General features: G+C 38.5%; 1 protein-coding gene across 12 annotated transcripts in view; it reads right to left on the minus strand.

Annotated features, from left to right (window-relative positions):
* Positions 1 to 12,040, minus strand: part of MAGI2 (membrane associated guanylate kinase, WW and PDZ domain containing 2) — a 1,214,455-nt gene that overhangs the window by 251,356 nt on the left and 951,059 nt on the right. For all 12 annotated transcript variants that reach the window (XM_019543630.1, XM_019543629.1, XM_019543624.1 and 9 more), the window contains one exon: positions 2,640 to 2,697. In XM_019543630.1, coding sequence (XP_019399175.1) covers positions 2,640 to 2,697 — 58 coding nt within the window. The remainder of the gene's footprint in view (positions 1 to 2,639; positions 2,698 to 12,040) is intronic.

The raw sequence follows: 12,040 nt of genomic DNA on the forward strand, positions 1-12,040 counted from the left end.
ATGCTTATCTTGCTGGGATCCTATGACCCCAGCTGACTTCCTGCCCTTTGGGCAGGGGGCTGGACTCGATGATCTTCTGAGGTCCCTTCCAGCCCTGATGTCTATGAAATCTATGAACATCTATGTGTTTGATTTGAAAGGTTGCAAATATTTTGTGCTTAACATAGTGCTACAAATTCAAAGATGGCTGACTACTGCTCAGTGTTAGACTGAACTCAGTGTTTATCCCTGCAAATGTGCTCCTTAATTTTTGTCAGACAGATTTCCTAATGAGCAAGTCAGCCATTCTTTCATTTGACAGTTTAAAGTTCTTCCTATAAGGTGGGACTGGATTTGAACAAGTAAAAGTTCATAACCCAAAAATCATGTTTTATCCACATTTATGACATAATTAAGAGCTTTTATTGTAATGTGATTTTGTCTAGTTAAAAATGAAGTAACCTATTAAACATTTGTAATAAAGGGAGGTATAACATTGTCACTTTTTATAATGAAAAGTAGAGAGCAATTTTCACTTCAAACTTCCTGAGCTTAGACAGCAAATTAAAATACAGCTTCTTATACTAACTATAAAAACCTTTATAAACCTAGTGGCTGCACTTTTAATGCCAGTTGGTGAACATCTGGTCTGCTCTTTTAGATCTGTTAGCTCTACTTTTACAGTAAGCACAGCACATCTGTGCACTTACCTTGTCTGTGGTGGGATGAGTGAATTTTGGCAACAACAACCTACAAACCTGTCATTGCAGAGCAGTGTTTGGGGCCAGGATCCTGTGATTATCAACCTGAGGGTGGGCTTAAAATGGAGATAAATGATTGCTCTTTTTATTGGCTAGGGAATGAAACTACACATGCTTTACTAGTGCCAGAATGCTTTAGGCAATGTTTAGCACAAAGGATTGTCTTAGCTAGAGCCTAATTATGCTGAAATTACACAACACCTGTTAGCATCTAAAATACACTAAAGCCACTGGTGCAGAAGATCATTACTTATTATCAGCAGCTGCATAACTGGAGTATTAAGGGGAATAGACTACATGAAGCTGCTGCATGAGCCCCAAACCTTCTTACTGTAAGAAGGCAAGAATAAGGGATGGGGGAGGTAATTTCATAGTATTATTGATGATATGCAGGTCTTCAAAAATGCTTGAGGTAAGTAGGAATTTGGACTGATTGAATCAGATGACTTAGACTAAGGAACAAAACAGATGGAGCTGATGGCTCCTTCACCCGAGGGCAAAGGACAAACTGGGAAAAAGATGCAACTGGTGCATGAAGAGAAAGAGAGAGATGGATTCAGCAGGACAATGGTCCTGCTACCTTTGCATTCTGAGGCTGGCTGAGGAAGTACAGCAGAGGGAACCAAGGAATGTCAATCTTATATTGCTTAGGTAAGAGGAATCTGATAGAATTCACTCCTAAACTTGCAAAAAGGACTCTTGAAGGCTAGGTCAGTCTTCACTGTCTCTAGCTCCCTCCCACGCGAGTCCAGGTTGATGTCGAGCTGCCTAAAACTGGGAAATGAGCAGAGGTAGGGAACCTCCAGAGTAAGCCTTCATTGCAAATTCTTGATATGCACTTGCAAAGCAGGATGGTACCAGAAAGTGATGTGAGCAGCTGTAAAATACTGTATGTTGTGCCAGGTAATTGGGAGGGGGAGAAAAGGTGAAGCGGAGATCCAAGGTTGGGGCTTTCTGTTCAGGCCCATCTTCTGTCAAAATCTAGAATACACAGATCCACTGTTTGATATTGCTGTTGGACGGTGACCAGGGGTGAGTGAGTCAAAGCATGGTGCTCCACTGCCATATACCTTGTGTAGTCATTGAAGAGAAACTAAAATGCTGCCCTACTGATTACGTTTCATATTACTGTAAGCTTTTATTGCATAAATGTTGAAGACTATTCAAGGTTAAAGGCAATGGAGAGGCAGGTCCTGTTCTCATTTCATCTTTCTGTAGCTAAGTAGTTAATAAACTCTACCTATTATTTTGGGTATTAACCTTCTTTGTCCTTTGCACACAGTTGCATTGGATGGAATGAGGAATACATCTCCCTCTTGTTTCAAACATGATACATGACAAATGAAACAAGCATTGTGTCATTAAAATAGAAATATTCATTTTCTTATTCTTAGTTGTTAGTTTCGTTAAGTTTTTAGGTACAAAATTAAATTGCCACAGGAGTTTAGACACATTTAAGTCTTACATATGGTGAACCTCAGATGTATAGCAAACTATAACTATTCAGAGGGGTATCTTTATAGAGGAAAAAGGCCCAAGCTTTGTTTTCTTGGATCTCTGGCTGGTTTGATGTCTAAAACATGATAACCATAAAAATTAAACACATTTGGTCCAAGATGTGTAATTCTTTTACTTCTGTTAGGAGCTCCCACAAAGGGTTTGGAAATACTAGTATGAAATCAGAGTTTGAAGAGAAGGAATGACAGATTAACAAATCTGAGAGGCACTGAAAATATTTAGTCACTATAACTGAATTGGGGTCTGAAAATTCCTGGTAAGGTTTATTGTCAAATGGAAAAATAATTGTACCCATACCTTCCCAATTTAAGCACTGAACAGGATATTAATATCAGGTAATGAAATATTAAAAGCAAATTAAAATTGAACTTGGGAACTTACTCAACATAATAAGTGCCATAAATGGGATCATCAATTTTCTCCCAGCCATATGGAAGCTCTGAAAAACAAAGAGTTATCTTTCTCAGTAACTACAGTACAGAAAGCCAAGAGTTCTTATAATGAAAAAATAGATCTTTACGGCATGTTGAAGTATGGCATCAGATGGCAATGTTAGATATACTGATCAATACCAATGCCAGATTTTAGAGACATACCAAGGCAACTGTGAATAGTAGTGACTTGAAAATTGGCATGCAAACAGATTCCAGTCTCTAGAACAATACATTTTAGTTGAACTACTTCTTTATTGTTTGAACAGCTGTGCTAACCAGTAATTGTAGCATATCTTACATGATATCATTGCCCCACAGAAGTGATGGGCTTCTTTTTCTGAAGGTATGCACAGTGTGTAGTTGTATTTGACTAAAGGGGAGCTGTCAAGATAAGAAACCCAGTCTTTTTAATATAGCTAACCCTTTCTCAGATTATTTCTTACATTGGTGCAAATGGGGAAGAGGCTCGGAAACTTAATCTTTATTTTTTTTAAATTATACCACTTAGTTTTTGCAGTTGGATGATAGAAATGGAATGCTCAAGAGACCACAAAAGGTCATTTAGGTTACCCAGTCATTAAACACTCAGTGACAGTGATTCTCTAGCTTCCCTGTTTCATTGCTTAACCATCCTTATGCTGAGGTTAGATAATAGGAAAATTTTCCTAAATTTCTGTATCTTCAAATTAAGCCAATTAACTCTTGTGCTATCCACAATGGACATAGAATACTCGATTTTATATATTTGAAGTTTTATAATATTTCCCTTTAGTCTTCTCATTTTTAAATTAAGCAAACCCAGTTTTTTCCATCCTTTCCTCACAGTTTATTTTTTTTGAAACTCTTAATTTGAGTTGCTCTCCTCTGGATTCTCTCTGCCTCTCAGCATGAATTAAAAGAACAGCACTGCAATAACAAAAGTTAGAAACAAAGGACTGGATCCAAACTGGTCAAATAGGCCCTTAAATGGTAATTAGGCAGAAAGTAGGTGCCTACATATTAAGGTAACAATTTAAGTCTTCAAAAGAGAGCTCAATCAATCCCTTCTCCAATAGCTGCAAAACTCATTAGGCAAGTATATTTATTGAATGCCCACCTCGTTGTCTGATAAGAATTCTCTCTGGGCACATCTACAAGAGATGCTTAATGTGCAGTAGGCAAATTCTACTGTGCATTAGTATGTCATGGCAAAAGCCATGCTGATGCACTAATGCACAATAAAATTAACCTACTGTACATTAAGCATAATGAGAAGACTGCACCTTCACTACTGCACATTTATGTAATACTTCATATATTACAGGTACTGAACTTAATGCACAGAAGCAAAGGCGCCTTAATGAACGTATTGATGCACCCTCTAGATTTCTAGATCCATTTCAAGTGGCTAGCACCTAATTTCTGCCTAAGATCCATTGTAATCCATGTCTATAGTTTGATAATTTAAGGACTTCTTTCAAGAGGTGGGAAATATGAGTCTGAATCTCCTTAGATTGATTAGGACCCAGATCTACCATATCTGGAGAGTTCTAATATACAGGTCTGTTTATACAAAAAGTGGGCATTGGCACCACCAATGTGCCAGCCTGAATGCTGCTGGTATGTTAGAGATCTGCATTCTGGATCCTGAGTAGAAGCACCTAAGCTCCAAGGTCCGAGTTCAGACCCACCCATGTACCCATGCACATATTCCTATTAGCTAGTTCTATGCATTTCCCTGCTCAGTACTTAGCTGCTCTTGATCACCCTTTGGAGGATCTAGCTTTTCCCATTCATTATACAACAATTCTAGCCAATGGCCCAGTCAATTTGGATCTCCTTCCTGAATGATCTGGATGTGGTCTTAATAAGTGAGACACAAGGGAGGTAGCATTGGAGCTGGGGATGTAACTCTGCTTTCCACAATTATGCAATCAATTTACAAAATTAAACATACACTGATCAAATGCAAACATGGGGTATTTGTGTAACGTGTATGTTCAATGGTTTCTGTGATACAGAAAGTTAGAAAATTAGACATGATCATTATGACATGATAATGATCATTATATAATGAACTGAATTTAATGTCTATATAGACTTTACTGCACACGTCTCTCTCTCTATATATGTACACACACACACACACACATATATACACGTTACATCTAATAACCAACTAATACACATACTTTAATTGCATGATCATGAAGAAGAATATAACCATGTGGTAATATATACACAGATGCCAGCATACCCATGTATATACAGACAAACACAAATCTATTCTTACTTTTAAAAGTTATCTGTGCTACCACAGACATTTCTTTTTTGTTTTAAAGGAGCCAGGTAGGTATAAATGGCATTGTGAGATAAATAAACATAGACTGAAGAAACACTGCCAAGCTGACATGAATTTGATACAGACTTTGACTCAAAAATCTATGGGTATTCCGTTATTATTTCAATTGTGTGTAGAAAGTATTATTCATGTAATTAAAGGCTACACACAAGGGGGTTTAACAATTTTCACAGACAAGCTTAAATCTAGAATGTCTTAATTCTGTACTGTTTAACTTTGCAAACTCTTTAACAGTTTCTTGGAACTAGTATGCAGATTTAGATTAGACAGACCTAACATGTCTGGCTCATATGAAATACAGATAATTAACTGACTTAATACGAAGTGTGCCTGAATGATTGAAAGTTGGCTTTTTGCTGTAAGAGTAGGGCTACACATACTTTGATATGCAGTATAAAAGCTAGGAGGTAAAAACAGCTTAGCTGATAAATAGCTTGAAAGAGCTACAAATTGACAGTACAAAAGAGCTTTAAATGTATTTTCTGTGAGTACTTCTCACAGGCACCCATGTGTAATAGCATACATTCATCATCCTGCTCTGACTGAACCTGCTCAGACTGCCATCTTGTTGTGTAGGCAGTATTTCTATCAGCAAAGGCAGAGCTTTTCTGCATACTACCATGAGAAGGAGTTTCTGCTTGACTGTTTCAGTAGCTACTATAAATAATGCAACTCTCCACTGAAGATTGACAGATAAGATTTACATGAGGGAAGGGACTTTCCAGGTGAATAACTTAAAGCTCAAAAGACTGGGTCTTATTTCTTAGACGTTCTTCTACTTATCAAATATCATGACCATAGTTTTTTGGCTATGTACATACATTCAGTTTCTCTTCATTCTCTCCTCTTCCAGGAGAAACCATGAATGTACAGATGATCAGGATTTTTCTCCCAGAGCAAAAATGGCTGCTCAAAAAGAAAAATAACTTGGGAGCAACCAAGGTTAAATCACTCACAGAAGAGTTTCTCCTGTGAAAGCAATGTCTGTACAGGCTCTCTTCTGAAAGAAGCTACAGCATAGTCCTCCAGCATCCCAAGGTGCTTTGTTCTCAACTCCCCACACGGAAAAAGTATGTCACTTAGGCTGGACTCTGCTGCCCCAGCCAAGCAGGGAGCAGAACATGCCCTTCACACACCTCACATTGTGCTGCAGGAAGGCAAAGCCTGAGAGATAACCAAACAGAGCTGTCCTATGCACTGCTTCCATCTGTCACCAGGCAGACTAAAAAATCCTTCAAAGCACATTGAGCTCAAGATGCTCGGTGTTCACAAAGGGCCCCTGGCTGCACAGCATCAGCAGTGCATGTTCTCCACTCTTCAAGGGCTCAGCATTCTAGCGTCTGTTCAGGCATCTCCTAGTAAGTTTCTTTACCAGAAGAAGAAACCTGGGAAAATGTTTCCAGATTATTGGAATATGTGTACACAGTCTTTATGATTGTGCTTCTTGTAGGGGTTTCTCTTCAAGTATTTGACCAGATTTTTATAACAGTTTATAAAAAGACTAACCCTAGAAATTTCTTTACGGGTTTTACAAGGTGTCCTTTGCATTCCAAGACAGGGCTTTGGGAATCTGATTCACGATGCAGGGATTTTTCAGATAGTAGAGAAGTACTTCATAAGCTTGTTCTGATCCTGTATACCAGGAGGAATTTAACTTCAATGGACATAAGAATTGCAAAATTCTTATTTACATTTTGCTATGGAGGGTTAGTACTTTGATTTTAGAAGGTCCTAAATACCCGGGACAAAACAGATACAAAGGATTTGTTTTAAAAACTTGGACAAAAACTTTATTTACAACCTGTGATGTCCTCTGAATTCAATTTAATTGGTTACCTAAAGTCTTTATACCTAATAATTATAAAATAATTCTTCTTGGAGACCAAGTTAGATAGCTAGTAAATACACAGATAACTGATACTTTGAAAGTTATTTGAAACCTGCCAGCTGTGGAATTTCTCAAAATTGCTTGAAATAAATATTTTCTTGGAATTGGAAGCTTCTCATTTTCTCTTTAAACCTATACACTCTTATGATTATCTATAAGGAGTGCACATATATATTGTGTGTGATTTTACACATGAAACTCTGAAGTAATTTGATGAATTACGGTTTCTGTATCGATCGATGTTTTTCTAATGTAATAACTCATAATGGTATTTGTGAACTGGCTCAAATATTGAGAAATCAGATGGCAAAGTCCATTTTCTAGTGAAAAAGTCTGTAAAATTAAATGAATCAGGTATATTATGGAAAACCCATTTTATTTTTTTAAAGGCAAAGATTAAATCATTAATTATCTAATTAATTTGCTCCTTCAGCCCAGGCAGAAACATCACCTGGCTGAGCTGCAGCAGGAACAACCTAGGAGGTAAGGGCAAGAGCTGATGGGGATGGATAGGAGGCTCTTGGTCCAGGGCATGACCTAAAACTGCACCCTGCTGGGCGTGGGTGGTCTGGTGGGGCTCCCGGTGGTGCGGGAGCCCCCAGGAAATACAAGGCCAGTTACCACCCCATTGAAAGGTGGGTCAGGGCACCTTAATAACCCCAGCTCCCACATCCCTGGTGGGTTCAACCAGTTCAGGGGGAGCCCAGGCTCATGGGAGTCCTGAGGAAGGGCCCAGGTTGGCAGAGGGACCTGGAGCAGCACCCAGGCTCTCTGTGAGTCCTGTGGCTGTAGGGACCCTGAGAGGGGGCCAGGCATGGCTATGACCACCTGAGCCTCACCGGGTGTAATACCCCAGGGCAGAGGGCCAGGCAGGGCTATGGCCACGTGGGCCAGATAGGGCAGCAGGCCCCAGTGAAGGGGTATTGTGGACAGCCCTAGTGAAGGGGTGGAATAAGACCCTAGGACCAAGCAGGGCTGCGGCCACTTGAGCCCCAAGGGATGGAAGACCCCAGTGTGGAGCCCCAGTGACGGGGCCGAGGACTTGGGGCCCAGTATGTGTTTGTTTGTCTATGCGTGTGTGTATGTTTTATGAAAGGCCTAGTGCAAACCACTGGTGGATGCCACCTGTGAGGCTTGGGCTGTGGTGTAGGGGAGGAATGGAGCCACAGATAATGCCCCCTGGCATCAGGGTGAGAATGGGCAGCTTCCTGCCTAATTAGAACTAATTAAGAAACAACAATGCATGGCAGGTGAGTAAAGTGGACCTTCAGCCCAGACACAGGTGGGCGGGCTGGCGTGAGGTCTGGCCTCAAGTGTGCTCTGTTGCACCTCGCTATAGTGTGTCGCTATGGCAACGTAGTTGCTAAAAATAACCATGCGCCACTGGGACCGCACAATAATGGCTGTAACTATGTCATCATTTAGAACTCCCTAAAACAAGTACTAAGTGATGGTGCAATAACAACTGCACCATTGGGGGGGGGGCGGCACATGCAGATGTGCCCAGGATTGACTTTTTTTTTAAAAAAAAGAAAAGCACCAATTTTTCCAATTTTTTCCTACTGAAGGTTTCAAAACAAAATGATAAAAGCTTTGTATTATTCACAGTTTTCAAAAACAGTTCAGGAGTATTTTGTTGATGCTGTGGTAATAATATATTATTTTTATTTATAATACTTGTAATTGCACAGGTGCTAGCACACTCTTCATATAACTAAATAGATACCTCACTATCATTTCTATAGCTCAGCTAGACATACCTAAGCTAGTGTTGAAATAGCTGGCTTGATTATTGTTAGCAAGACAGCAACATGGGACTCAGTCCTGGCTATGAAAAATTATCTAAAGAAGCTGGTTGGTCCTTGGTAGTTCGCACTGAACCCCATTCAAATGCAGCTACACTACTAGGAGTACTACACTGTAGCCATGCCCCAATGTATTTTGGCACTGGAGACACTACAAGCATATATTATCAGTTTACATTACTCCAGTTCAATAGAACTGCATTACATGTAAAGTTCTGACCTGAAGCACTCTGCCTTTGAAACTGCCTTTAATAGAGCCTTCCTATGCTGTATTTTTTTAACTTTGAAGGCAACATGTTGGAAAGAGACATTCGTTTTGATCTTTTGAGTGCTTGACTCTTTCAACATTTGATACCAATTATTGACTTTTTAAGTTCAGCTGTTACACAATGATGTTTGCTACCTAATAACTGACTGATCTTACTAAATTGGATTTTTCTTTTCTTACACCCGCTTTTCAACCTCTTCATTTATTTATATTATTTCCCTTGCTGTTTCCTTTAACATTTAATAATCTACACAAAGAATGTATGGAGTTTCTGAACATTTTGAATTGACTGCTGTTATAAGCTAGAAGCCCTTTACTTGGCTACAAAGCTAACAAGTAACATGAAAGAAAATAGCTTCTTTTTTACCAGCCAGACCCCTCTGGGACACAAACAGCTGTTCTGTGTACAAGGACTACCAGCCAAAGGCTGACAGTCTTTAATGTAAAGATAGCCATATGCCACTCTTCCAGCTCTCAGTACAAGAAAGAAAAGAAGATAATTAGGTAAAAGGAAAACAAAATATACAAATTATCATTTAATTTCAATTAGTACCAAAAAACCTAGAATTTATAGATACCATGCATGTACTTAAAGCTATCCTGGAGATGATTCTCTAGCAGTGGTCTGGTAGATTTTGCTATACATTTAATTGAATTATAGTTCAAAATAATCAAAAACACCCACAGCATATAACTTTTACGTAACTACCCAGTAATTATCTGTGATCCAAAATTTCCAGTCTCCCCAATTCCAGTGTGTTAATATTAATGTACATGAGGGAAACCGCCATACAATTAAAAAGAGCTCAGTCAACATAAAGAGCTAAGGGAGCTTACCCTAGCTGCATTCATGTATATTCAGAGTACCTGAAGGGGGAATGAAGGTTGTCATGTAGGCTGCAATTAATATTGACTTCCCAGTTTTAGTTGTTATGCCTTAAGTTTACAGAGTTCCTGTACACAGCACATCAAGAGATGAAAAGCTAGAACACTAACCTACTGCACTATCAGCTGCCTATCCCAAACACTTGTTTAATGGGCTAGAGATGAAATTAATTTCCTTTGAAACAGAAAAACAGAGATCATTAATGAGGATTCCTAGTTTGTAACAGCATGCTTCTCACTTGATCACTGTGCACAACTGAAGTTATCATTTACTCAGCTTGGAGGCAAAAGTTCTCTCTGGTATTTTCTGCGATGAGATGAGAAATTCCAGTCTAATGTTTAAGCTCTGATTGGATACAAACTTCTCCTCCATGCCTACGTTTGGTAATAAGCACTCTACACAAAAAGAGGGGGAAAGTCTTCCACTTTGTAACAGTAACCCTTGAAATAAGTTTACTAGATCTGAAGTCATTGTTTGATTTTGGGGTGAGGGGTTAGGGGAGTTGGTACATTATAGTATTTGCTAGCTCGCCCCCTTTGGGACCTGCAGATTTATATTCAGATTTACTTAGCTAAGATTTTTCTTTTACTTTCTTAGCCTGTCTTTCACAAACTTCATGATTCAGACTGGGGAGAAGTCCCACATTTCATTGACTTTCTGCACCAAATTCAGAAAACCTTTGTTTCATTACTATACTCACTCTACCATAACTCTAAATTCCCTTGGCAACTCTTCAGAATAAAGCGTGCAGCACAACATTTTTCATTCTCATTTCTTCAGAAAAAGTGGTTAATTTATATTTCAGATCAGTGAGTCAAACAGGCTAGCCTTTTATAAAAAGGGATTAAGAAATGTATAACTAACCGTACATCTACAGATAAAAGGCTAATAAGTCTCATGCTTGGTGGGTAAGTATTTGTCTGCATGTGATCAAGGAAGAATGTTGTCCTACCATCCAGTAGTGTAAAATTGGATGTAAATTGGACAGGTACATTATTAGGGCATGGTGAGGTATTAGCATACTCAGAAGCAACAGGTAATAGAGATAGGGCAGCAGGTTAGATGGACTAGTAGTTTGACTGAGTACAGCAAAACTCATGTTTTTCTATTTTATTTTAAATACTAGGTGACCTGCAAGCAAATCACAGTATCCTGCACTAGGCATCTCATGAGATATCACTTCTATCTTTAGAGTACTGTGCTGCTTAATAACATGCTTTCACACTACAGGATAGTAGCTATAATTTTGGATTAGGTGTCCAAATACCATGGGGAACAGCAGGGTATAAGAATATTAAATAACTAAAACAAATACAATAGATTAGACAGAGACTTATACCACTGAAAATCCAAGCTAACACCTGTGAAATCAGTGGAGCAATTCAGGATTTATACAACTGAAACTGAGATTGGAATCTGGCTCTGATTCCTCAGTGGCTTCCTACCCTTGTTGTAGAAGCCTAAGATGATTCAAAACCCCCTTTTGTTTCCTGTGCTTTGCTCTATTGAGCAATACATAGGAATCTGCTTTAGTTCCATATAAATGCTTTCTGAAACTTCTTGTCATAACTTATTCATCATTATGCAATAACATTGGTTGTATTTATGGGGACACTCAAATTGAGTCATTCCAAACTTTAAACATTATGTTAAAAATCCCTTGGCATTTTAATGACAAGGAAATATGTATGAATTTGGAAGCTTATTTTCCTTTATTTGAATTGTAATGCCATCTGCCAAAACTCTCTCTCAAAATGTTTCTGTTCTGACAGCATCAGAAAGGAACTTTGCATGAGAAGCAGGCATCTGTTCTTTCCTTAATCTACAAATGACACATTTTGTTTGCATTCACAAGGGCATTTTGCAAATTTAGTGTCCGATTAATATGCCAATTTTTGACAATGACAAAATAATCAGATTCTTAACTAAGTCATATTTCTTTCAATGGTTTTAATTGTATGGAATAAAAATAAAATGGAGTTAAAAGGTTTAACCATATTATAATAAATTATCATTGATTTGTATTCTCTGCTTGTTTTAACTTTTGATATTTGCCTGTAGGCAATATGCTTTTTGGATAGAAAAGAGAGAAGGCATTACAAGGGGGAAAACAGAGAAAAAACATTGGAGCATAAGACTGAAAAAAGTTCCAGGGGGTCA

Source organism: Crocodylus porosus, unplaced genomic scaffold (assembly GCF_001723895.1).
Source record: "Crocodylus porosus isolate Cpor-Errol unplaced genomic scaffold, CroPor_comp1, whole genome shotgun sequence".
NCBI lineage: Eukaryota > Metazoa > Chordata > Crocodylia > Crocodylidae > Crocodylus > Crocodylus porosus.